This window comes from Armigeres subalbatus, chromosome 2 (assembly GCF_024139115.2).
Source record: "Armigeres subalbatus isolate Guangzhou_Male chromosome 2, GZ_Asu_2, whole genome shotgun sequence".
Lineage (NCBI taxonomy): Eukaryota > Metazoa > Arthropoda > Insecta > Diptera > Culicidae > Armigeres > Armigeres subalbatus.
In genome coordinates, this window is record NC_085140.1 from 79,654,007 (window position 1) to 79,681,286 (window position 27,280).

At 40.6% G+C, this 27,280-nt stretch overlaps 1 protein-coding gene across 4 annotated transcripts in view; it reads right to left on the reverse strand.

The window, feature by feature from the left end:
* Window positions 1–27,280, reverse strand: part of LOC134209409 (zwei Ig domain protein zig-8) — a 969,833-nt gene that overhangs the window by 397,072 nt on the left and 545,481 nt on the right. For 3 of the 4 annotated variants that reach the window (XM_062685397.1, XM_062685395.1, XM_062685396.1), the window contains one exon: window positions 20,644–20,733. In XM_062685397.1, the coding sequence (XP_062541381.1) occupies window positions 20,644–20,733 (90 nt within the window). The remainder of the gene's footprint in view (window positions 1–20,643; window positions 20,734–27,280) is intronic. The other variant, XM_062685398.1, reaches the window with a different exon arrangement.

Consider the following 27,280-nt stretch of genomic DNA (forward strand, 5'->3'; position numbering starts at 1 on the left):
CTTATACTAAATGATTGAAATTTTGGATTGAATTTTTTTATCATTTAGTATAAGTTACTGCTACTAGCGCTATAACTCCGTTATAAGTCAAATTCAAACTTCGACTTGTTAGTTGTAGAAAAAGCTTCGCACTAGAAGTCCTCCATACAACACATTTTGAAATTTAGCCTCTGGAGTAAGTTATTGACAAACTAATAAGTGATCGAACGCAGATTACTAAATGATCGATAACATCCTTGCCGGTATTCAGTGCTTTGAACATAAATTTTCTAAGATGAGTTTTCTTTTCGAACTCTGGCAGAATCAAAGAAATCTATTGATATTTCACAGAGTTATAGTCATTTGAATTTTGATTAAGTGTTGCCTCCACTCCCCCCTCCCCCTTTTTGTTCAAACTATTGTATGGCATAATAAAGTGCAGTTTTTTTGCAGATAAGATAGCCATATTGATAATGAGATCAGGTCCACAATATGGCAAACCACAAAAAAAGGATGTTACAGCTTTATATTTTGACGTGGTGAACAAATTAGGCCGTTACAAATATTTAATTAACATTTTGTCCTACTGGTCTCCGAAAGGTCGGATTTGCTAAAGAAATCATATGGACGCGGTGGTCAAACTTAGTTTCATTTACATATTGCATTATTTACTGCAATTAAAGCAGTTTGGAGGGCTTTGCTTCTTAACTGTTCAAACTGATGGATTTTTTTTGGAAAAAACGCTTTTTCAGGATTGGTCATGTTAGGCACTAAGGTGGCCAAAACCGGTACACTTACCTTCTATAAAAATCAAAATCAATCAATGATATTATAAACAAAGAGAGCTGCATCGACCCAACGTGTGCTGTTCCGTGGAAGAAGCTAAATTTGAGTTGTTTTCATCATAGTCTCGAGTGAGTGAAAATAACATAAATTTGAGTAGGTGAAACTTCATAGTGGGTGAAAATTCAATACGGGAGTAAAGGCAAATTACTCACCGGATTTTTTCGCATTTAATTTATTTTTGGCTTCTTCCACGCAAGGGCGGATTTGAGTGAAAGGAACCATAAAGTGTGAATAGGACGGTATGTACACGAACAGCAGTAAGCGTCGAATCTCGGTGTCAGCGTTGTTTTGTGCGGTGTCAAAATCAATCTTCAGTTTAGTACATTGATATTCAATTTGAAATCTCAAAATATGAATATCATTTCATACTGCAGTGCATGGATTTAACATTTTGAAGTCAGATTCTTAAAAGATATGAATCTGTTTAGTATATGAAGTAAAATAATAATCATTCATCGGTGCAAATCAACCGCAATTCCAAATATTCGTTTCAACCCCGGTAGAAATTACCCTGGGCGGATAATTTGGTATGGAAGTTTGACAGCATGCTGCGAGATATTCGTGCCTGCATTGTCGAGCGTCTGATCAAAACGTCTATGCAACTGATAGTAAAACGAAGATTTCCGTCCTTGAGTATAACCTTGTTTTTTCTGAGTCGATTCTTTGACTTTTTTATTGTCAAATTTCCCAAAGAACCGTATTATTTGATGCCTCTAAATATTTTTAAAATTAAAACATCAAAATAATAAAAATATATGGCAGCCAAACGAGCTGCAGATTTGGGCCAATTTAAGATGAAAACCGGCAAAAAAGTGTGAGAACAGAGAGCGAGTATAAAACGAGATGTGAATGCAGAATATTAAGTATTAACTTCAACAGCAATCTCTTAGCTTTCCAAATGTTTCACCGTGTATCGATATGGTGCACCGGCGGTTCAACGCGCAACATCTAATTTGTTATACATATTAGTAAAAAAATGTCTACCACAATTTTGCTACAACATTTGATTTTCCATTGGTATTCGATTAACTTTAATCGATTATGTGCATAAAAAACATAAGACATCCCTATTTTTTGTTGTGATGACAGTTTGAAGTGTGTGTGTTTACCCATCCTCATAATTAGGGTAGTTTGGTTTCAGCGTGTGTCGATCCTTTTGGGCACGGATGGCGCCACATGCGGTGTCGCCAAAATTTCGTGAGAGTGAATCATATTGTTAATATAGTATATTTGATATCACGAAGAATAGTGGCTCCGTAAAGTGTTATACATGCCTGAGCCTACCAAATAAACGATTATGGAAAAAATTGGACTGATTTGACAAATAAAAGGAAATGAATAAATTATTTCATTTTATATTAAGTAAATCAAATAAAAATAATAAAGGATCATTTGAAATAATTTGAAAAAAATGGAAAACATGGGAATTGAAATATTCAAAATATTCGAAAATTAGGTTATTTTAAAGTTAAGCAATATAAAACATTTTGTTACAATTGGAAAAATTGAGAAATTAGATAAATAATAACTAAGTACTAAACTAAGCGAATTGGGCAATTTGGACAATTGGAAAAATCGAACAAATTTGACAAATGGATCTAAAGTTGACAAATTGTACAATTTGGTCAAATTGGAAAGTATGCACATATTTGAAAAATTTGGCAAACGAAACAAAATTGACAAGTTGAACATATTGGGAGACAAATTGAACAAGTTGAATTAATTTTACACATTGAACAAATTGGACAGATTTAACAAGTTGAAAAAAGTGCAAAACATATTGGAGGAAAAATTGGACAAACAAGAAAAATTGAGCTAATTGGAGAAATTGGGCAAATTGCAATAAGTGGAGGAGAAATGGAACGAATTTGTCAAATTGGACGATTACTTCAAATTGTTGGACAAATGTGACAAATTGACGAATTGGTCAAATTCAGAGGTGTGCCTGTGTTTCCCCAGAAGTATTGCTGGGAAGCAGTTTCTGGGGGATATGATGGGTGGAGCCCAAAGGAGTCTAGTCAATATTACCTTCACTGGTCGAGTTCGACACTCTAGTACACTCACGTGTGGTAGCTTGGCAATGACTGAACACATGTGCTGGGTCGTGAGTAAATGCATGTTTTTGGTATTACGCCACCACCTTCAAAATCGAGAATGTCAAAACACATGCTTTGAAAAAAAAAACTCAAACGTCCATTTCGGTCCATATTTGCCGGGGAATGTCTTTCTTCCACGATTTTGAAACGCTAGCGAACCTAACGATATAAGACAAGCTTTACTAAACCAACGCGCCCATCAGACAGAGCAGCAACGCATGCTTTGCAGTCTCTTTCTTTTGCATTGGATACACGATGCACAAAAAGCCCACTTTCAAACTTGCAGTTTGTTCTATGATGCCAATCTGTTTTGTGAGTTCGGTCAAATGATCTGTTAGGAAAAACGACTTTTTCGACCAAAACATCAGTTTGGCCAAATGTCGCTCTCAGTCAAACGATATATCTGGCCAAACCATGTTTGACCTAATAATCGTTTCTGTCGAATGAAATTCGGTTTAACCTATTTTTCGGCCAAGTTTCAATCACACAAATAGTTAACTTTTCGCCGAATGACTTCCGGCCAAACGACGGGAAGGGTTTGGTTTTGCTTTTGACCGAAAAACTTCGGAAAAACTCAGTTGGCCGAAGCCCACAAGGCTAAAAGTTGTAAGGCCGAGTATGTCATTTGGCCGAACAAACCATTAGGATTAGACAAATTCGGATGAAAACGTTATTTGGTAGATATAAAAAAAGGGCTCGGCTGAAATGGTCGTTTTGAAGAAAGAACCATTTGGCCGAAAATGTCATTTGACAGGAGTTATTCGGCCGAAAATTTAATTTTGAGGACGGAGAATTTTGGCAAAATGTCGACTCATTCGGCCAAATGACCCTTTTCGACATTCGGCTAAGCAGCCTTTCGCCAAATGTTTTTCGGAAAAATCACCCTTTCTGAACAATTTATCGTTGATTTTTTGAAAAATTTCTCAATTAAAATAGTGATTTACTTCAGTTAATCGGCACCTGTCACACACGACGCATGAAACTGTGAATGTACTTTGATGGAATTGGCCTCGCATTTCGACTGTTTGCCTGGTATTTTTATTATTATGCACACCGTCAGGTCGTTTACTATTCTGTTGTGCCATAAGCAAAAATAAAATACATTGATATGAGTGAGGTGTTCCCGATTGATTCAATCCGCCCGTCGTGAATTGGAATAGCTGATTTCGTGACGAAGTTAGAATGTGATTTATTGAATGCGGAGTCTGTTTATAAATTGTCAGAAAACAGAAGCATCTGCATCAAATTTATTTCGGAAACAGTAATGATAGAATCTCTTCAAATGAATGCGGAACCACGGAAATTCAGATTGATGGTATGATGGTAGGTGGACGTTACGTTCGAGGGTTCGATATGCCATCAGTAGTGTTCTGCTCAGGGTAGAAATATTTCACAGTCAATGCAGTGAAAAACATGGATCTCAGTAAAATCTGCTGTCGCCTTCATCGCCGCCGTGGTGAGTGCGACTGGTGCAGCTCGAAAAATCATTTCCAACACCGACTGTTCAATTTCGCATTCAGCCACTCACAAGTCGCTCTGACATGCTGCTCAGTTCGCGCCTTACCGTATGACTGTGAGTGGCCCATTTAAACGCGTGGTGAATTTTTCAATTTGCTGGGTGAAATGTGTACATTTTGCTGTGGTAAATTTCATCTTCGCGGCGCTGTGGGTGATGTGAGTTCTGTTGTTTACTTTTCTGCCTCTCCGGGAATGTGAGGTTGATTTCAAAGCAGGAAGAAAATAAAAAATGATATAAAAAACATCACCTTCATCCAGTGCTGCCGAATATTTACAACCCTGGTTCTGTTAACAATAATGGTTCACAAACAGTACTGAACTGTTCATCGTGCGACTCGTAAAAAGTGTCCCGATAAATTAAGTTCAGAGTTTCAGACCATGTTTACACCTGTGAAGATTTCTTCGTCTATGGAAAAGAAATGCCGAAAAGTTAAAGTTTTTCATGACGGGTTGAAGAACAAGTGCTTTATATTAAAAGGTATAGGGTACTGTAAAAACGCTTACACTTCAAGAAAAGATCGAGATATGACATACGGGATAAACACTGCACCAAAGGAAAGAAAAAGAAACTAAGGTGGCAGATTTAGCGAAGATGAAATCGAGGAATTAGAAGAAAAATGATGGGAGACCATTGAGAAGAGGAAGAAAATCAGATGCAAAGCGTAGACGTAAAGACAGATAAGACGAGGGCGGAGATCGACGACGAATACTTCGAATACGACGAAAATCCCTCGAAAACGGACCAAAAAATCTTATTGTGATTTTAATTGTATTCGTTTCCGTAAAGTTTTAAGAAATAAATAAATCATTATTTATAAAAAATCCGTGGAAGTAGAAAGAAATCTCTTCAAAATTCCGATCTGTTTCAGAAATTCTGAACAGCGTTCTGTAAAATTTGAAAATTCCAGGTAGAGACGGGGCCCTCCTTAGCCGTACGGTAAGACGCGCGGCTACACAGCAAGACCATGTTGAGGGTGGCTGGGTTCGATTCACACAAAATCGATGCTACTAACAACACCCGGAACAGATTTTCCTTTAACTGCAGTTAATTCAGTTGACGTTGTGTTCCACCACTCTGCACTGACAGGTGTGGCTTACAACATCAGATTAGTCGTTTCAAACATTCGTTATTGATCCTTAAATCTAATTTACACCGCCAGCTAAGCACTAACTTGCTTTTTGCAGTATTACGTGCTGATATCGTTATAACCCTGGGAGAGAAATTTATTAAAACTTCCTCCGCCGATTCACTTTTGCTCGTTTAGAACGGCAAAAAGTGCCACCATCGTCAAATTTTTGAAGCCTATAAATTAATGTTTATATCACACTTCCGCTCGATGGTTGGTTGTTTTTATGAATTTTTGGGCCTTCGGAGTGGCAATAATTTGCCTCTTCATTCCGTCGGTATAAAATTTTATCCCTTAATCCAATTAAATCCTACGCTTATTTCACGCACCCGATCTGGCGAGAGGCCTCCGTCAAAACTGATTGACATCGGTGGCGGTTGGTGCGATATCAGAACCAACTGCAGGCGAAGCGATGTGGTTTAATTTTTACGACTTTGAGTTTTTTTTTTTCGCAACAAAAAACACATCCGACAAACCCCTTGAGGAATAATATTACCCAGATAAACAGACGTTGTTGTGAATAAAGATCTTTTTAATTAGCTTATCCGTGTTCATTTGTCGGAAAATCTAACCTTACTCAACCTGAATTATAGTACTGAAAAGCTGATACAAGTTTAAAGCTCATTGATGCTTGAACACAAGTTTATATTAAAAAGCAGTTCTGTTCGTCTGTGACCATAAATCATGTTCTGACAACTTGCGAAACAAAAACGCCACCTTCGTTGGCTTTTTTTCCAGAGGCAATTTATTATGATTCATACGCGTCTTTATATGCAAAAGAAAGGGCCACACAATTGAGTAATCCGCGAGGCTTTATGATTGTGGTATATTAGCATAAAATTGTATGAATAAACGAAGGGGTTTGAGATTTATGAATCTCTCCCTTTTATTTAGCGTTCTTCGCTTCCAATGTCAGCTTTCTGTTTTTATGGAGTTGAAAAGCTAATTGGCTTCTCACTTGATGGAAATTTGATATTATACGATGCTTTATTAGGAAATATTTCTAATATATTCTTCAGGAAAGTCACTTATAATTTACATCTAGATTTCTGAAAAGAAATTAGGTAAATACTTATTTAAACAAACATATTCGAAATATTTTTTTCATTAGATGATTTTTAGATGCGCCGAAAGAATTATTTCTTTTCAAGGGCATCGTTGTCTTACCGGCCGAGACATTGTTGCCTTGCAGCCCGGAATGGAATGTCCATGGCGACACCATGTTTTCTACAACCTGTTCCGCTATGTAATTGAGAAGACATTTTCGACATCAGTCGTACTGCATCCAGATGTCATTTTATGCAACTGGTTACTACGAAATATATTCATTTTCTCTCAAAGTCATTCGTGATTTGTTGAATTCTTGTCACCCCTGCAGTATCCCAGACCCAGTTCCCCATTGTAATCATTACCCACTTCCTCGTCATTCGGAAACCTACAATAGAGATGGAATGTACAAGATTGCAACCTGTTAGCACCTATTTAGCCACTTTGTCAACAACAAACGATGCCAGAGGGGAGGTCGGTCCTGTGTTGGATAGTGCTCATTATTGGCACTATTCGGGCCCACAATATAAGCCATCATCGCCGTCGTTGTTGCGGTGGGGTTGGAGTGAACTCTTCGGACAAACAAAGGCTATGCTCTGGGTGTTGTGCCCATTTTATCCTTCGACAGCTATTCAGCCACTCACACGTCCCGCCCCGGTAGGGAAGGGTTGGACTCCTGAGGTGGAGTTAGCTGAGCGGCAATTGTCGTCGTCACCATGACTAATGTCACTCCGTAATATGTACACCCATGCAATCTGAATAGTGGAGAGGGCGGTTGGGTTCCAAGGCACAATGGAATTGGGAGAAAATTAGCATTCAAGCACACGTACTTGCCTCTAGTGCTAAAACGGCATAGTACACCATAAAAAATGTTGAAAATTAAAATGTTGCTTTTTGCATTCATGCAAAAGAGCTTGAGTTTTATGAGATAGTGTCGTTTGCTAGTTTGATAAAACTAAGTATTTTTGTACATGCTTCAAAAATTTAAGTTTATATGGAAATTCAAATTAAACTGTAATATATTTGTAGATGTGCTCCTCATATTCACAGGTGGCGTCATAATTATTAAAACTAGAAATCCACTAAACTGATTTTGAGTCAGGTCTAATCTTTCCTATTGTTCTATGATATCCAGCATGATGGTTGCCTTACTTAACTTTTTAACATTTGGAACAAAGCTATGTTTAAAAGGACTTAGCATTTGTAACGGTTCACCATGCAAGGTACAGGTACTATAATGGTACACTTGTGACCAGGCAAAAATCTATCCTCTGTGCACCGAATTCCTTCCATAGGCTGCCACTGCACACCACCATGAAAACAAACCACCTTGTTTTAGAAATCATTTCGAACTGGAAAATAATTAAAAGGAACGTGCCCGTGGCAGCCGGCCCGCCAGCAATAGCACTCTAAATCATATTCAGGCTTCGGCAGTCAAGAGTTTGTTGCAGCAGCATGTTTACAACAACGGTTTATGCTTGACGGAACGAAACAATGTCGCGTGGAGCGCGAAATTAAGGGCGGAATTCGGTGGTGGGATTCGTTACCGAGAGTACCCACCCTACCCTTAGTTCTGAGTTATGGGCTCCGTTTGGAGAATGGTTTTAGAGTCCCGGTTCATAAATAATAGCTTTCCGGGGACGATAGTGGTAGTTGGAGTACAGTTTTTTTTCAATGGTTGAAAGGAGCGGAAAATAATAGAGTTCCATTCCCATGTTTCAAATGAAAAGTCCAACTGAATTATAGTAATGCAGAGTGTTGTAAGCACACTGTTATTCATTTGTCGTAATAAAAATGGAAACATGTGCACAACAATACACCATCAGGAAATCGATATAAGTTGACTAAAGAGTATCTTGTTACGAATTTGAGCTTCATATTCCTATAACGTTTATCAATCCGTTCGGCTGGTTTGTTGAAGATTTTCCCTTCACATTGTGTGAAGGGAGAGATTAGGAGTGGAAACTTTTCAGAATCCTGTTGAAGCATTTTTTACGTCTAATGAAATCAATGCTCAGTACCTAACCACAGTACCACCTATTCCTATTCAACCACGCGTTATTTTAGCCGTGTCCACTACCGGTCGATTTGCTTCGACGGTAGAACGGCCTTTACGAGACCCATATGGGTTGCTTGATAAGCCACCAGCTTACTCTGAACAGACCGACATCGACAATCTATTCAGGATCACACTCTCTAACAACTTACCAGCTGTATCGAGCAGGCAAATTGGTCTGCATGCCGAAGGGTCAATTTATGCCGTTCCCGACATTCGTAAAAGTTTCTTTCGTCCAAGCAACTTTGATGGCAGCTCCTAAACATTGAGCTTAAGTTTTCTTGCAGCATCGATAAGCTTTTCATTAGTCACTAGCGGTATAACATCCACTGACTCGTATTTGGTGTGGCGGAATCGTCCGTTGAGTCATGTTTCAGAAACAAACCTTCGGTGATCCTGGCTAACATCTCTGGGCATTTCTCAGGAGGTGTGCTATAAGTCCTAGCCATCCCTACCCTGCATCCTCATATCGAGTGTCGTACGCCATCCTACACAGTCCTCCGAAGATGTATTTCTTACTACATTTCAATTCGTAGTCTGAAAAATCCTGGAGGAGATTACATTAGTGCATGACTTACCGCGCGGTCCATTGAACATTGACGCTTTTCATTGTGGAACTTTTTGGAAATACTTCCGCATGAACTCCTGGAGCAACTCCCGGAGGAACTTCCGGAGGAATTCCCGGAGGAACTTCCGGAGGAATTCTCGGAGGAACTTCCGGAGGAATTCCCGGAGGAACTTCCGGAGGAACTTCCGGAGGAATTCCCGGAGGAACTTCCGGAGGAATTCTCGGAGGAACTTCCGAAGGAATTCCCGGAGGAACTTCCGGAGGAATTCCCGGAGGAACTTCCGGAGGAATTCCCGGAGGAACTTCCGGAGGAATTCCCGGAGGAACTTCCTCGGAGGAACTTTCGGAGAAATCCCCGGAGGAACTTCCGGAGGAATTCCCGGAGGAACTTCCGGAGGAATTCGGAGGAACTTCCGGAGGAATTCCCGGAGGAACTTCCGGAGGAATTCCCGGAGGAACTTCGGAGGAATTCGGAGGAACTTCCGGAGGAATTCCCGGAGGAACTTCCGGAGGAATTCCGGAGGAACTTCCGGAGGAATTCGGAGGAACTTCCGGAGGAATTCCGGAGGAACTTCCGGAGGAATTCGGAGGAACTTCCGGAGGAATTCCCGGAGGAACTTCGGAGGAATTCGGAGGAACTTCCGGAGGAATTCCGGAGGAACTTCGGAGGAATTCCCGGAGGAACTTCGGAGGAATTCGGAGGAATTCCGGAGGAACTTCCGGAGGAATTCGGAGGAACTTCCGGAGGAATTCGGAGGAACTTCGGAGGAATTCCGGAGGAACTTCCGGAGGAATTCCCGGAGGAACTTCCGGAGGAATTCGGAGGAACTTCCGGAGGAATTCGGAGGAACTTCGGAGGAATTCCGGAGGAACTTCCGGAGGAATTCCCGGAGGAACTTCCGGAGGAATTCCGGAGGAACTTCGGAGGAATTCCGGAGGAACTTCGGAGGAATTCCGGAGGAACTTCCGGAGGAATTCCCGGAGGAACTTCCGGAGGAATTCCCGGAGGAACTTCCGGAGGAATTCCGGAGGAACTTCCGGAGGAATTCCGGAGGAACTTCCGGAGGAATTCCCGGAGGAACTTCCGGAGGAATTCGGAGGAACTTCCGGAGGAATTCCCGGAGGAACTTCCGGAGGAATTCGGAGGAACTTCCGGAGGAATTCCCGGAGGAACTTCTGGAGGAATTCCCGGAGGAACTTCCGGAGGAATTCCCGGAGGAACTTCCGGAGGAATTCGGAGGAACTTCCGGAGGAATTCGGAGGAACTTCCGGAGGAATTCCCGGAGGAACTTCCGGAGGAATTCGGAGGAACTTCGGAGGAATTCCCGGAGGAACTTCCGGAGGAATTCCCGGAGGAACTTCCGGAGGAATTCCCGGAGGAACTTCCGGAGGAATTCCCGGAGGAACTTCCGGAGGAATTCCCGGAGGAACTTCCGGAGGAATTCCCGGAGGCACTTCCGGAGGAATTCCCGGAGGAACTTCCGGAGGGACTCCCGGAGGAACTTCCGGAGTAATTCCCGGAGGAACTTCCGGAGGAATTCCCGGAGGAACTTCCGGAGGAATTCCCGGAGGAACTTCCGGAGGAATTCCCGGAGGAACTTCCGGAGGAATTCCCGGAGGAACTTCCGGAGGAATTCCCGGAGGTACTGCGCTCACTCTTGCCACGGACACTCCATCGATTGCTTACTTATTTATTCCATAAAAGCTACTCTTGTTTGCATTTGTGAAGGAACGAAAACGATGATAGAAGTTAGAAAACGAGCAAATCAACTTTACGCTGCATGCGCCGGAGACGAGCCAGCCTCGGGCTAAAAGTCTCCTTAATAAAGACAAAAAAAAAACTTTTCGCTTCACTTACAGTGAGGGAGAAATAGTTATCTCTTACCACACCTTTCTTTCTTTCCCGTAAGATGGTTTCTCGTCGAAAATCTGCGTGAGTGAGAAACCTCTGCAAGTGAGAATGAGGGACCATTATTAAAAAATTACCTAGATTATTAAAATCAAAACTAGAAAATCGGCGGGACCCCTACACGGTTAGATTTAGCCATTAATGGGCCTTATTATTGAAATTATTCCCACCGTGGAAAATTCACCCATTTTCCCTTAAAAGTGCCTCTTCCCATTAAAATGGAGAGAGGCACTTTTTTGAGAAAATGGGTTAATTTTTCACGATGGGAATAATATCAATAATAAGTACCCATTAATGGGTAAATTTATCTAACCCACGGTGTCTTTTGTAGAACAACTTCAACTAAAAAAATCGTCATACCATTCATTTGCGACCTGGGGTGGCATTGTGCATCTCGATTCGAACGTAATTCTGTCGAGTCGAACATGTTTGACATTACGGCTTTCGATTCGATCTCGAAAACGACTCATCGTTCGAGTGTTCTCGAGGAGGTACAAGAATAACGAGATGATTTGGCATTATGGAGACTCGATAGCACACTGAAAAACGATTCAAGTCGAATGAAAATCACTCGTCACCTTTATAGCTTTCGAATTTTGTTCGAGAGTCATTTCTTGCTAAAAGTTTTTTCATCATATTTGTTTTTATTACTCTACGGGAAGAGTATAAATGTTTCATTATTGTATCTTGAAGAAAAGAATGTCATTAGCATACCTACTTTTATAATTTCCAGACAATATGCAATCTCTAATTATCCCGAAATCCTCGTAAGAACGACTTCAACTTAAATCGTTTTTTTTTTGCAGTTTTCACGTATTTCTTGATAAGAAAATTATTTTGAGCTTTTTAGTGGAATGTCTTCACTTGTCATAAGACGAGTTTATACAATCCCATTGAATTCCACCACTTAATTGTATCTTGACAGATACGTATTTCGACCTCATGTTACTACCAGCGACGCCCATGCGTATGTGGCATGGACGTCCGCACGTCCCGAGCCAGCTCACCTCTATTGATCTCAGGGCCGGCACAATGCCGCACTAAGGAACACTTCCCTCTTTCTATAATTTGTTCTCAACCTGTAAAAGAATTGGTACATGCAAAGAAAGTACGCGAACTCAAATCAAATTAGGATGTTTAGGAACGACTTTTATTCACGGAATTCTATCTTAAACCACTCGACTCACGATTTTGATGCTTGGAGGCCCGGCGGACTGCCGGATGGACTGGTGACTTGCCACGATGCGGATTCCAGCACGTGCTTGCCGGATGGGGAGTTTTCCTGCTGATAGGCCAGCACCTTGGAGCGACTTCGGGCTCCGTAACAAAATAACACTGGGGCTTCTGTTGGGTATGCACACCACAACTTTCTTGGGTTCAACCACTTATAATACTCAGGGCAAAAGACCATGATAAGAGGCGGTCACAGAACACTAGAACCGTATGGTGACGGACGGTTCGTTTCGGCCTTCTGGAAGGCAAGTAACGCGTTTCGAACTCTTCTTCACAACCAGATGGTTCACAAACGCGATTGAAGGATACTAGAGGTTAGCGAGCAACGGCTCCATCAATCAAAAATATAGGTTGGAAACTCTGTAAGAGGTTACACTCAACAGTAAGGCCGTCTTCAGTGTCTTGTACTTGACTCGACTTAAGTCGAGTAGTAAGTCGAGTCAAGTACAAGACACTGAAGACGGCCTTACTGTTGAGGTCGAAATACGTATCTGTCAAGATACAATTAAGTGGTGGAATTCAATGGGATTGTATAAACTCGTCTTATGACAAGACGTATTTCTTGACGATTTCGATAAACCGCGTGAAAAATCTATGGTGAAAATCTGCGTAAAAAGGTATATAATTCAAAATCTACGTAAAAATAGTTGAGTTAAATAAAAAAACGCGCAAGAGATGACCCAAGTGCATTTAACTAAAACACATGGAAACATCAAAGTAATGTATTATTGAATCCTTTTTTAGCTTTAAATTATTTAGCTCAAAATTGGATCTGTGGCATAAACTCGAATAAATATAATAAATGCTAAAGCATTTGATGAGTTTGATTGCTCTACGCATGCGGTCGCGAGTACTCAGAGTTCAGACGACTAATGACGGTGGCAGACCGACACTTGATTACAATTAGAGCAATCAAACTAATCAAATGCTTTAGCCAAGCAAGCCTTTGGCACAAATCCGCCCAACTCGTTATTGGGGGCATAGAGTGTGATCCTCTCGGTTAATAAACAATGTGCACTCGCTTGACTGTGGATATACAACAGTAAAGCACATGTCAAGCATCCGAAAGATATTCAATTTGCAAAAAAGAGCTAATTGTGGTTGAAGTTGGTACTCGGATTCTGATGGCTTTTCCGCAAACGTGACCTTCAAGTGGTCTTGTTGTGTAGGGGATACCACGCCTACCTAGAAAGTAGGAGGTTGAGGGTTCGAGTCCCTACAAGACACGTGGATTCTTTTTCGCAAATTTCATATCAATTTGTCCATTTAGAAACATGTGCTGTGCGCACGGCCCAGACATTTAACAAAAAAAATGGTTTACGTACGGCCGAGTTGCCGAATAATATGCAATTAATAATAAAACTTATAATTTGTGTCGTAACTATATCTCAATTTATAAAACATGTCGTATTGGCATAATGTTTTAATCGGTTTCAACTGCTCAATAAAAAATATAGATTTTATAGTCATTGAGCACGATTTGCTTGTTTATAAATTAACTGCCAATTCATGCCCTGAAGGATGCCTTTCCAACAGGCAACATGCTTCACGCAGATGAAATAACTCTTATTCTCTTTGTTTACTCACATTCGCAATGCGCTGAAGGCTGTCTCTCCAGCGGGCGGCATAATAAACACGGAGACAGCTATCTCTTATTCTCTCTGTTTACATTTCGTTTGACAGAACATACTCGATTGAGCTAGTACAGCACCATTCGAAATCTTGTACTGCAACTGAATGAAGTCGAACGAAATACATAATGCCGCAATTTTTTCGAAACGAATGCAAAAACGTACGAATCGAGTGATTCGATTCGAGATGCGCAATGTCACCCCTGGATGTAAATAATCCGTCGGGTCTAGTGCAACTTTTTTTTTTAAGTTTTTTCTTATCAAAATGTTTAAATTTTCAAATGAAAAATTAACTTTGAATGAGAGTTCTCAAGTAATCAAAGCCGAAATTTGCATAGAGTGAGGGGGAACAGGAGAGAGGAGTCTCGCTGGAGATCTTAGTTCGTACAAAGTTATGGAAACAATAGATCTCGGAGGAAAAGTAAACGGTATCGTATATCACAAAAATGTATCCACGTGATTTATGGATGACCATTAGCGTCCAAACTCGTGCTTAAATCACATGGAAAATATTATAGGTTGATTGGTTAGCGGCTGATAAATAATAAGTTCAGTTGTTTTAATGATACTTGAGTTATTTTCTATTCAGTTTTGAAACAAATGTAGTAGAATTTGTGTGCTGGATAAGGAAAAATGACTAAATGTGATCGCTGTTGTACAAAACTATGGAACGAAGCAAACGATCGTAGTACTGGTCAGATGACTCCGGAACTTTCAATTTCTGCCAGGTCAATCCAAAGTCAAAATGAACGGTTTTACTGGCCTGTTCACCATATCGTCCCAATCCAGATCCTGTAGCGTTACAAAACTCTGGAACATGGTAGCGTAAGATATGAAATTTGGAGCTGTTTGGAAGCCCAGCCTGAAGCCAGTTTTTTGCAAATTCTTCAAGTTTCATCTCGTATCCAGCAACCAACTTTTCTTGCAGGCATGCAGCAAATACCTCGGCAAAGTTGTCAAGCACCTGTAAATTTCAATCAAATAATTTTATTACAAGAACAGAATCAATTGGGTCTGGGTCATTTGGCATAAAGTCATTTGGCATAACGCCATTTGGCATAAGACCATTTGGAATAAAGGCCATTTGGCATAATGGTCACTTAGCATAACGGATATTTGGCATAATTTTGAACTGCAAGAAAAGAGTGGGTCATATGGCATAATTTAGAACTGTGAAAGCGAAAGGGATATTTCATAGTAGGTTGTAGATAAAGTAGGTCAGGGAGCGGGCCATTTGGCATAAAGTCATTTGGCATAAGGTCATTTTGGCATAAAGGCCATTTGGCATAACGGTCATTTGGCATAACGGACATTTGGCATAATTGTAACCAACGTCAAAAGTAAGGGTCTTTTGGCATAACGGACATTTGGCATAATTTTTCTTTGCGTTCGCTAAATGGTGACTAAGTGGTTCGGGAAACACCCCGGAATAGTAAATATAACACCCGTCGACAACAATATTAAAAAGACATTGTCCTCTCGTGGAAAGAATACATTTGCAGTGCAATGCAAAAGTAGGCGCATGCCCGGATTAGAGCAGTGGTGGATATAATCCCCTCTTTAAAAGAAGGCGTGTTGACGGATTATGGCAATGAAGGATGTGATCTCTTCTTTAAAAGTAGGTGCTTTCCCGGATTATGGCAATGGAGGATATGATCTCTAAAAATAGGCGCTTGCCCGGATTAAGGTCATGGTGGATTCGATACCTTCTTCAAAGGTAGCCGCTTGCATGGATTATGGCAATTGATGAAGTGATCCCTTCTTTAAAATTAGGCGCTTGGCCGGATTATTATAATGGTGGATGTGATGCCTTCTTTAAAAGAAGACGTTTGCCCGGATTAAGGCAATGGTGGAAGTGATCCCTTCTTTAAAAGTAGGCGCATGCCCGGATTAAGGTCATGGTGAATGCGATCCCTTCTTTAAAAGTAGGCACTTGCATGGATTATGGCAATGGAGGATGTGATCCCTTTTTTAAAAGTATGCGCTTGCCCGGATTATGACAATGGTGGATGTGATGCCTTCTTTAAAAGAAGGCGCTTGCCCCGATTGAGGCAATGGTGGATGTGATTCCTTATTTCGAAGAAGACGCTTGCCTGGATTGAGGCAATGGTGGATGTGATCCGTTCTTTAAAAGTAGGCACTTGTCCTGATTATGACAATGGTTGATGTGATTCCTTCTTTAAAAGTAGGCGCTTGCCCAAATTGTGGCAATGGTGGATGTGATCCCTTCTTTAAAAATAGGCGCTTGCACGGATTATGACAATGGAGGATTTGTTCTTCAAAAATAGGCGCTTGTCCGGATTGAATCAATGGTGGATGTAATCCCTTCTTTAAAAGTAGGTGTGTGCCCAGAATTGTGGCAATGGTGGATGTGATCCCTTCTTTAAAAGTAGGCCCTGCCCGGATTATGGCAATGGTGGATGTGACTCCTTCTTTATAAGTAGGCGCTTTCCGGGAATAAATCAATGGTAGATGTGATTTCTTCCCCGAGTAGCACTATTCAGATTGATTTGGTTGCAATAACTCATATGTGACTTGATTGATTTTAGTAACTCGTCTACGGCAAGTGTGTTGCTTGAGTTTTTAAAGTTTAAAGTCTAGATAAAGTAGGTCGAGGCTGTTTTCTGATAAATTTAGACGAATGGTAGGCATTTTCCGGAAGAACGGAATAACAAAACGGCAGAATTACTTCCGAGGGAGGGATCACATCCATCATTGACTTATTCCGGCCACATACCTACTTTTAAAGTAGGGATTACATCCATCGCTTCAATCCGGGCATGCGCCTTAAGACTGGATCAAATCCCCCATTGCCTTAATTCGGGCAAGCGCCTAACTTTAAAAATTCAAGCAACACACTTGTCGTAGACGAGTTACTAAAACCAATCAAGTCATATGAGTTATTGCAACCAAATCAATCTGAATAGTGCTACTCGGGGAAGAAATCACATCTACCATTGATTTATTCCCGGAAAGCGCCTACTTATAAAGAAGGAGTCACATCCACCATTACCACAATTCTGGGCACACACCTACTTTTAAAGAAGGGATTACATCCATCATTGATTCAATCCGGACAAGCGCCTATTTTTTGAAGAACAAATCCTCCGTTGTCATAATCCGTGCGAGCGCCTATTTTTAAAGAAGGGATCACATCCACCATTGCCACAATTTGAGCAAGCGCCTACTTTTAAAGAAGGGTTCACATCCACCATTGCCTCAATCCGGGCAAGCGCCTTCTTTTAAAGAAGGAATCACATCCACCATTGTCATAATCCGGGCAAGCGCCTACTTTTAAAGAAGGAATCACATCCTCCATTGCCATAACATATGCAAGCAACTACTTTTAAAGAAGGGATCGCATTCACCATGACCTTAATCCGGGCAAGCGCCTACTTTTAAAGAAGAGATCATATCCTCCATTGCCTTAATCCGGTCACACACCTACTTCTAAAGAAGGGATTACATCCACCACTGCTCTAATTCGTGCATGCGCTTACTTTTGCATTGCATTACAAATACATTCTTTCCAATGTCTTTTTAATATTGTTATCGACGGGTGTTATATTCACTATTCCGGGGTGTTTCCCGCACCACTTAGTCACCATTTAGCGAACGCAAAGAAAAATTATGCCAAAAGACCCTCACAATTATGCCAAATGTCCGTTATGCCAAATGACCGTTATGCCAAATGGCGTTATGCCAAATGACTTTATGACAAATGGCCCGCTCCGGAATCAATTTATTGAATTCTTACGGTTCTGAGCACTCCAGGTGGCCCATCATTTTCCAGAATGGTCCTCTTATCTATCAGTTTGTGACAATTTCGGCCAGTGAAGCCATACTTGCTGTGCCGTTGGCAAGAACTGGCTTTCACCCACCGTTCAGCAACCTCCGGATTAATAGCTTCAACTCCTTTGTAGATGGCGTTTACAATGCCGAGTACGATATGGAGAACGGGAGGTGGGCAAATTAAAACAGTTTCTGACTGTGTATGCCATACAATAAGGGATATTGTACACAATTGTAAACTTGTCGCAGTTATCGTTGATGGAACCCAACGTTCGCGGTTCCTTACATTGCTGAGAAAGCAGAGGCTTGCTAGTGTGACAATATGGGGAAGGATATGTTGCACTATGACCCATTAATCCGAGTAAAAGATTAATTATTTTGAGATCGCCCGCCGCAATTACTTCTAATTCGTTTAACTTCAACAGATTTGACCAAACTTTCACAATATTTACATACTTTTCCGGAATGTTTGGGACAACTGCAAGCAGAAATAGTTTCTTAACTCCCGTATCCATTTCACCTTTACAGATGCTCCGCAACTTTTCGACAATAGATAGAGTTACTTTGAACGATCCTCCTCCCCCATCAGCACCAATCTTGTAGAAAACGTTAGTCTTCGAAATCTGCCTCTCCTTTAGCACAAACTCGATAAGGCCTCACATCAGTACAATATACGACGGATTTCATCACCACTCGTAATTCAGATGCGTTATCCTTTTCAAAATTAAAAGATATGTGCTCCAAAGAGAAAAAATCTTTGAGCTTTTGATTGGCGTCTGTTAGCTTTTGGGGTAAATGCAATGGCACTTCAATGTCCATTCCCCTGAATGCCTTGCTAAGTCTCAACGTTTTCCTGGTGCTCAAATCACATACGTTTTTGATGAGCATCATGTCGTCCATGGATAGACATTTCTTTGTGGATGACCCTGAAGATCCACATGTCCATAGTGAAGGTCGTCCTCTTATGTTGGAAAGAGCGATCGATCCATCATCAGCTCGGTTATTTCTCAAATATTCTGCTACCACTGAATCGCCGGCCCGGGGATGCTCACCTCGCAAAAACTCCAGAAGATTTTTCTGTCGTTCGATGAGGGAACACGTATGTTTTTTGCCTTGTGCTATTTCCGAAAAACATGCCGTGCAAAACTTTGCAGTACGCGCTTTTTTGAATTCTGTATCTGTAGCGAACGGTCGCCCACGTTTTTTAGCCTTCTTCGTAAGATTGGACAGGTTTGGTAAGGTTACGCGACTAGCGGCACACACGTCACATGCACAAATCATCTCATTTCTTGTGGAAACGCGGGGATAATTTTCATAGCGATGAACTTCTATATTCTCTCTTTCCTCACTTAGCGAGAACGAGCAACGACTGCAAATCTTTCTGGGATAGTACCAACTTTTTACCTCGATATCCGGCAGAAAATGAAGTTTGATGAGATGCTTAGATTTTTCGGAAATTGTTCTTAAACTGCTCTTCTTTAAACACAATACACAAACTGAGTTTTGATTTTCCTCGTGGCTTTTCGGTTTCATTTTGAATTTTATGTTCTCGGACACTGATTTGCTTATCCTACTTGAGATCCGACGAAGGAACAACACGGGATGCGCGTTTGTCATAAACTAAACAGACAAAAACAATCAGTTGCGTTGGAGACGCATTCCAAATTACAAAACGGCTTTTTTTGCTGTGCTTTTACTTCTTTTTGGATGTTTTTATTTATACTCATGCGTTCATGCTTCTAATTCCGAATGATTCAAAGAACAATTTTGGAATGGTACATGTTTTCGCTATGAAACACGATCATCTAACTTAAAAAAAAAGTTGTACTAGACCCCCCGACAGATTATTTACATCCCGGTCGGAAATGAAAGGTATATGCCTCCTCTGTCATGTGGCAAAATTTCAGAAATGCAGAATTTTTTTAAATAAAGTTATTGAAAAAAGACACCATGTAGGCTGGACCCGTAAGAGGGATCCTTATGAGTTATCCTTATGATTCGCTTTAGTTTCTAAGATGATGAACTTTTCAACATAATAAAAAATCAGCCCAATAAAGTATTAAATAAGCCGTCCAGGGTCATGTAAAGGCCATATAAGAAGTTTGCGTCTAAAATCAGTCAATTGCAGCTCTATGAACAATTAAGTTGACTGGAGATCGGTTCTTGTTGGTCATCCATGAGCTACGGAACGCATCTGAGAATATGTTTCTTACTGGTTGAACTAACTATAAACTGATCAACTGAATAAAATCTCTAGAACGAATTGAAAAGTTTCCGTTCATTCCTTCGTAACTTCCAGAGAAAACCATGTGGGTGACAACATAGGGTCAAAGCGTGGTATCACATTGGTTCTGATTTTAGAATGTCATATAAACAACGATTTGTGAAAAGTCTAAATAGTATAAGAAAATTATTTTGAGCTTTTTAGTGGAATGTCTTCACTTGTCATAAGACGAGTTTATACAATCCCATTGAATTCCACCACTTAATTGTATCTGGACAGATACGTATTTCGAGCTCAACTGGCCTTAGTCTGATAATAAAATAAAATAAAATTTATAGCAGCTGATTGTCTGATTTTATAAATAATTTTTCTTCATAAGTTCATTTTTGTCAAAAGGAAGACATTTTATGAAAAAGGAGGACATATGCCTTATCGGACGCCAGATACTACTTAGTGAATGGACAAAAGTGTTGAGAAAACGTTGAGGCCTACTGGTAAACTAGTATTAGGAGAAAAAAAATTGCCACTCGTTACACTATGAGCAATTGTAAATATCTAGAGGAAACATCAACAACACTCATTACATCGATGCAAAAATGCTTAACACCAAAACAAACCCAATGTACACCCACTCTGTCCACGCCAGCCACTTTGCAGACCAGGAACGCCACGCCGCCCAGCTGGACGGTGGTATTGTGCGCCATCACCTGAAAATGAGAAATAAAATAAGAAATCGATTGAGTGTGCTGTGATTTTTAATTTCATCGATGTTTTGAGTCTTCTAAGCATTTTAAAATAAAACATGAATTTAAACTTTGTGTTATTAGTAAAATAAAATAAAATTATGAACCTATTGAAAAAAAAAATCCGAATAGTTTTGTATGACCTACTTATAAAGCTTAGAACTTCCGATGATAGTTTCATTCAAGTTCATTCTTAGTTTAATTCGCTTCTGAGAATTTCTCATAACCTCCATACTTTTCTTCCGCATATCTTGGTTAATCATTTTGTATTTCCTCAGCTTAATTCTCGTGACAACGGCACCAGCTGCGGCAACTTGACATCTTCCGGATATTTTCGTCATCCTCTGCTCGGCTGCTTTTAGTGTGAAGTGCATTCGCTGCGCGCTAAGCCTCTACCCCGTTGGCGTTGGCTGGTTGTCAGCGACAGGCAGACAGCAGCGCAGCGGCAAGCAGCTGCTCCAAAAGTGTAACTCTCTCATGAAGGATGATGAAATTTCCGGAACCTTGCACCGAGAGCAGCAAAGTTTTGTCACGCCGCCGCCGTCGTCAGCAGTGAGGCTCGCAGGGAAAACTCAACTGCAGTGTGTGTCATTACCCACTGTCGCTGTTAGTTTTGGAAACGTGTGAAAATTTTAAGCCCATGATACGTTTGAAATTAGAATGAAGTTCATATTTGAAATTAGCATATTTGAAAAAGTAGAAGATATTTCTTAACTAGTGATTCGTAACTTATATCCACCTACACAAACTAAAATCCTTTCCCGTTAAACTGAGAACCACTGGTCCAGCGCAGGAAATCGTTGTTGCAGCAACTGCTGCTACTGACGGCTGTTATACCGTCACTGTCGTGTGTGTTGTTGCTCTTTCTTCGCGGTACCACAGTTAGGACAAATCGTCGTCGTCACATTGAAAGTCGTTGTGCCAAGGAGAGATGCTTTCGTGGGATAAGCCTCCCCCGCCCCGTTACGGAGGCTGGCGGTGAAAGTTTTTCAATTTTGAAAATTGCTCTTAAACATTGCACAACAACATTTTCCACCATCCGTAATAGCTATTTCCTGGTGCTTGCGCTCCGGTTTACGTTGATTCGTCATCCATTGTTGGCGTTCGGTAACTCGTCACTTCTGTTCTGTTGGCAAGTAATTTTACGGATCATGGATTGGTACGGCCATGCACTTGGCGTCTTGTTGGAATTGCTTACGAAACAGCTGTATTCGTTTTGATCATTCATTGCGACTGTTTTGTAGGTTGCACCTTTGCAATCTGCAAAGAAAACTAATTTGAAGAACAAATGTCTATTTGCTCTGCCGCTGACCTCCATACACATTGAACAATGGTTCTTTGGAAAACGAAAATCATTTTTTGGCCTTTTTTTAACGTGGAAGAAGTTTGGTCGATACTACAACTGCTGGCAGGAAAAACTATTATTAGAAAACTACGGGCCACTGGATACATCCAGAGAGGAGGTCATTTATGTATTCGAAGAAGAGTTCTGCGACTAGACTTCAAACATTTCAGAAATCGAAACTGACTCTACAGAAGAGAAACTGAGAAATGAAAATTGGTGGCCAAAGTGATTCATAACGCCATGTTAGATGCGCATCGACGAGCTAAATTAGCGACGTCACATTTCTGCATCTGAATCATATTCTTGCCCGGAAAAAAGTGCGTACGTTAGAAATTAGAGACTGTAAAATTTGTAACATTGTTGAAGTAGTGTTAGTATTCATACATAAAAATAAACCCCTTTTCACAAAAAAAGCTTTACGGAGGGGAAGGTGGGGATTCAAAATCATCAAATTTAGAGTTACATGATGAGTGAAGTTCTAACACGATTCAACAGAAATCGAAGTCTTTTGACAAAAAGTTTTGATAGTTGCAAGCCCCAAATTTGTCAAAGGAACTAGAGAAACATAGATTGTAAAATCCCACAGCTGATTAAGTTAGTTGATGCAATCACAAAAAAATTGAAATTGGATATTCCACATAATGCTTTTGTAAGTTAATTTTCTGATGCTATCGTAGCCCGCATCTTTTTCAAGTGCAAATATTTTCACTCCAACCACAAAAGCACATTTCTCTAGCACGAAGGCCCTTATTGAACTGCTCTGCCATAAATGAACCAAACCAACATCAAATTGGTGAAATTTACCAGTTCGTAGAGCAGATTCTCACCAACGTACTAATGATGATGCAGTGGTTTAGTGGTTTCTCTTGCCTGGAAGAGCTGCACGTCGAAGCATTTTCCTATTTCGTTCCCTAAAGCAGAGCTCATCCAGCAAAAAAAAACTCGCATTCCATGAAATTCAACAACCTAAACTAACTCACATATGATCCTCTGCCTCCGGTGATTATACAGAAGTCAGCTCTCACAGTGACTCTTTTAACGCAGACCCCTCGTCGGACCTAACCCAAGTGATAATAAAAGGACTAACTTTACTGCGGGTTGAACTGTTCACACTTACCGACCCCGATCCAATGATGCTGTGGGCATTTTGTATATTTCTTTCACCGGACAAATGGACCGAATGCATCCTCCTAGTCGTGAAATTTGAATTGAAAACCGTATCGTAAATTTGCTTAAATACGGTTGAACCTAGAGGCACTTACAATCAACCTGATTCCCTGTGTAGGACGATTTGATGCCACCATCAGCATAGCTCGTTTTTTGGTTCATTCATCAAGATCACATTACATTTAAAAGCTCACGGTATCGAAACTTAAAGCTTCTACGATATAGCCAATTCTCAAAGTGGAAATGAAAACGGATTCAATTTCAAGTGCAAAGATTTACACTCTTGCCACAAATACACACCACTAAAGCACTTAGCCTCTCGCTGAAAAGTTCTGCTAGAACTGTAGCAACCAACATTCAATTGAAAGAAAACCAGCAGATTCTCAATCGCACTGATCCGGTGGTTTTGAGGTTTATTTCGTCTAGACCTGCCGCACACCGAAACGTCGTAGTTGGTATTGTATTTTCACAAGTCTAGCCCATTACGATCTTTGCTTTCCTCGTAACTTCACATTGCTTTCCTCGTAACCCAACAACCCAAGCACACAAACATTTCCTAACATTTACATTTACGTCATATCAAGCATATTCCTAGGATGCTAGAACCATTGAGCTCTGGAATCAAACGGCGTACCCTTAACGAAATCTATTTCAGGAAAACTTTTCTGCTGCTGGAACTGTTGAACCTTCGTTGATGGTGAGCTATTAAGAAATGTTACCCACAATTACAAAGTTGTATACAATAGCGCTGCCCATTAATTAGTTGAGCCAAAAACGCAGATTGTTGCACCATAATTAATAGCCTGTCTGTTCCTGGTACTGCTGATCCGCCATCAAAATGATGATAGGGTTGTGAGGAAGTGTGACCAAAATTGCTTCCGTGAGGTATCAAATTTCAATGACATGTAGGACTACGGTAATTGGTGGTTTATGTCACTGTTCAGGAGATATCGATTACAAAATACGACACTCACGTATGAAGGTGAGGTGATGAAGAAGTGGAAGCTTCCCGTGTAGAAGGTGCAATAGAGTATTCAGACAGCGTTTTCAATGATTGTCGTTAAGAGTGCTGATGATTTTTAATCTAAGAAAAGCTAATCGCAAAATCACAAAATTAGGATTTTTTGAAACCGCAAAAATAAAACATAAAACGACGGATTCATAAAATTTCCGGAATTTAAATTTTTATTTGGAAGCCTTCAAAATGCATGAGCTGTCGAGATTTGAATTAATTCTATTAATTTACTAAACTGTAAAATACTTCATAAAATTATCCGAACTAATCACGAATTGCATATCTGGACAGTAAGTGAAACTCATTGGCATTCATATGGTTTCTTAAGAACCTAAATAGTAACGTTTGTTGTTGTTGTTTGCTTATTTGACACACACATTTTACACCTTGCAGTGTGTTCATGTCGCAAAAAATGTACTACGCAGCTACATATACGATAGGGATGTTTTTTGTCATCATAGTTTGTGCATCTTTATTTACATTGAGCAATCTCCTCGGAAGTCAAACGAATCAAGAAGGCTCCCAGTCAGTGCTTCAAGTAGCAGATTTTTTTGCACAGAGTATAGGACAGTACTGACAGCAACCAAGCAAGCAAATTTTACATTTCACCACGCCAAACGCCGATGCTACCGAAATAGTTTATTTTTGCCAATCAACCCTTTCTTTCCAGAAAATGCTGGTCATGAGAAGAAGCAATTTTCTTTCCCCAATTGCATGATGGCCATTCGAAGACCCACCATATAGAATAAATTTTCAGCATCGCCACTGGTGGCGCAAGATCGCAACAAAACAAATGCCATTTTTGTAATCAATCGGGATTCAACCCTTTCTTGAGCTTGAGCTTGAGCTTGATTGACTGCTCGTAGTTGCTACTCCATTATGACCAGATCAGCTGTTCTTGCACAGGGAACCAACAGATGTTTGCTTGGGACTAGCACACATCTTCAATGTACAAGTACTGGTGATCTCATTTGTTAGGTCATACTGGCGCCTGCCACGTTAGAATGCAAGTCAATGTAGGGAAGGGGGAGGAAATGATGATGCAATCACTCGCCCACTGCAAGCCGAATATACCTCTGCACTTGCCACGAGTTCATGCGGAATTTGTTGGAATTTCTGGGTTAGGTTGGAGGCAGAGGTCCGTCTTGGTTAACGAGCTGCCAATGTGATAGATAGGAGAAGGTAACTGATGGGATTTCTAATTGGATGTTGGAAACGAGCTCTATAGTTCATTTCCAATTCTAGCAGATTACTGATAGAATACTCAAGTTGAAGGTATAGGAATAGTAATGGAAACGGTATGGAAGTCCATTTCCAGTTCTAGCGATTGCTAGAACATGAGAAATAAAGAGAAAGATAAAAAGTAGGAGAATGGAACGGACCTGGGATTGAACCCACGACCTCCTGCGTATGAGGCAGAAGCAGTAGCCATATGACTACCAAGCTCGCTTCGAAACAAGAGAGATCACGCACTGAACTGATTAATTTTATTACCGGCCGCGCAATGCAGAACACAATAATTCGGCCGACCGCGCGATCGTTCTGCTGTCCGAAACATAATAGAACACGCACTCAATCGGGATTCAACCCTTTCTTCACATAAAATGCTGGTTAAATGAGGTTGAATGATCTACAGAAACCATGCCGACGACCGGTTCCAATGCGATAGTTTTCCGTTTAAAATTCTATCAGCGCCTTCATGCTGTTGTGTCCGCTCCGCATCCTCCACTCTGCGTGAAATATTGTATGAACTGAGGATAAAATCCAAATCCCCAAGTTACTTGATTTTGATGTCTGTGCTTGCGATGCATGTACGTGGTTGGTTAGTGTTGGTTAGTAATTAGCCAAATAATTCGATTTGCGGAATGTATTTCACTTTCTTTTAAATATCTGTCTCCTCTTCCCAACGGATGATTCGTCACCCTTTTGTCAACTCCCGCACTTTCGACCGCTTCCAATTGAATCCAAATAATACCTCTTTAGCGCAGGTACACACACGGCTAACTAATTGGCTGTTTCAACAAAAAACGAACGAGCTCTAAGCTTGGAAAGTTTTCACTCGAGATTTTGAAAGCTCTTACTTGAAGCTCGGAAAGCTTCTGCTCGAATCATGGAAAGCATCTGCTCAAAGCTTGGAAAGCTGTCACTGTAAGCTTGGAGAGCTTTTGCTTGAGGCTTGGAAAGCTTCTGTTCAGGGCAGAGAAAGCTTCAACTCAAAGCTTGGCATGTTTCTATTCGAATCTTGGTAAGCTTCTACTCGAAACTTGGAAAGCTTTTGCTCGATGTTTTTAAAGCTTTGACTCGAATTTAGGAAAGTTTCTGCTCGAAGCTTTGAAAATTTCCGCTTGAAGCTAGGAAAGCTTCTTCTCGAAGCTTTGAAAGTTTGTGCTCGAAGCTTGGAAAGCTTTTGCACGAAGGTTAGGAATCTTCTGCTCAAAGCTATGGAAGCTTATGTTCAAAGCTTGGGAATCTTCTGCTAGAAGCTTGGGTGGCTTCTGCTCAAAGCTTTGGTAGCTTTCGCCCCAAAGTTTAAATGTTTCTGCTCGAAGTTTGGAAAGCTTCTGCTCGAAATTTGGAAAGCTTCTGCTCGAAGCTTGGAAAGCTACTGCTCGAAACTTAGAAAACTTCTGCTCGAAACTTAGAAAGCTTGGCTTTGTTAGAGGCTTGAAAAACTTCTGCTCAAAACTTGAAATATCTTCCGCTGGAAGCTTTAAAATCTTTCTTCAAAAGCTTGGAAAGCTTCCTTTAAAGGACAACTGTCTAAGACGAGTTTAGTACTTTCTATTTAATTTCACTACTTTCCAAACGAAGTGGAATTAAATGGGAAGAACTAAACCCGTCATAGACATTTGAAGACATTCCTTTAAAAGAGCATAAATTGTTTTTATAGAAGGGGTTGTCTGAATGCATCATTTTACTCCACATAATAGTAGCACTAATCGCTAACAGCTTCTTAAGACTATTATATACCACTTTGTCATCGA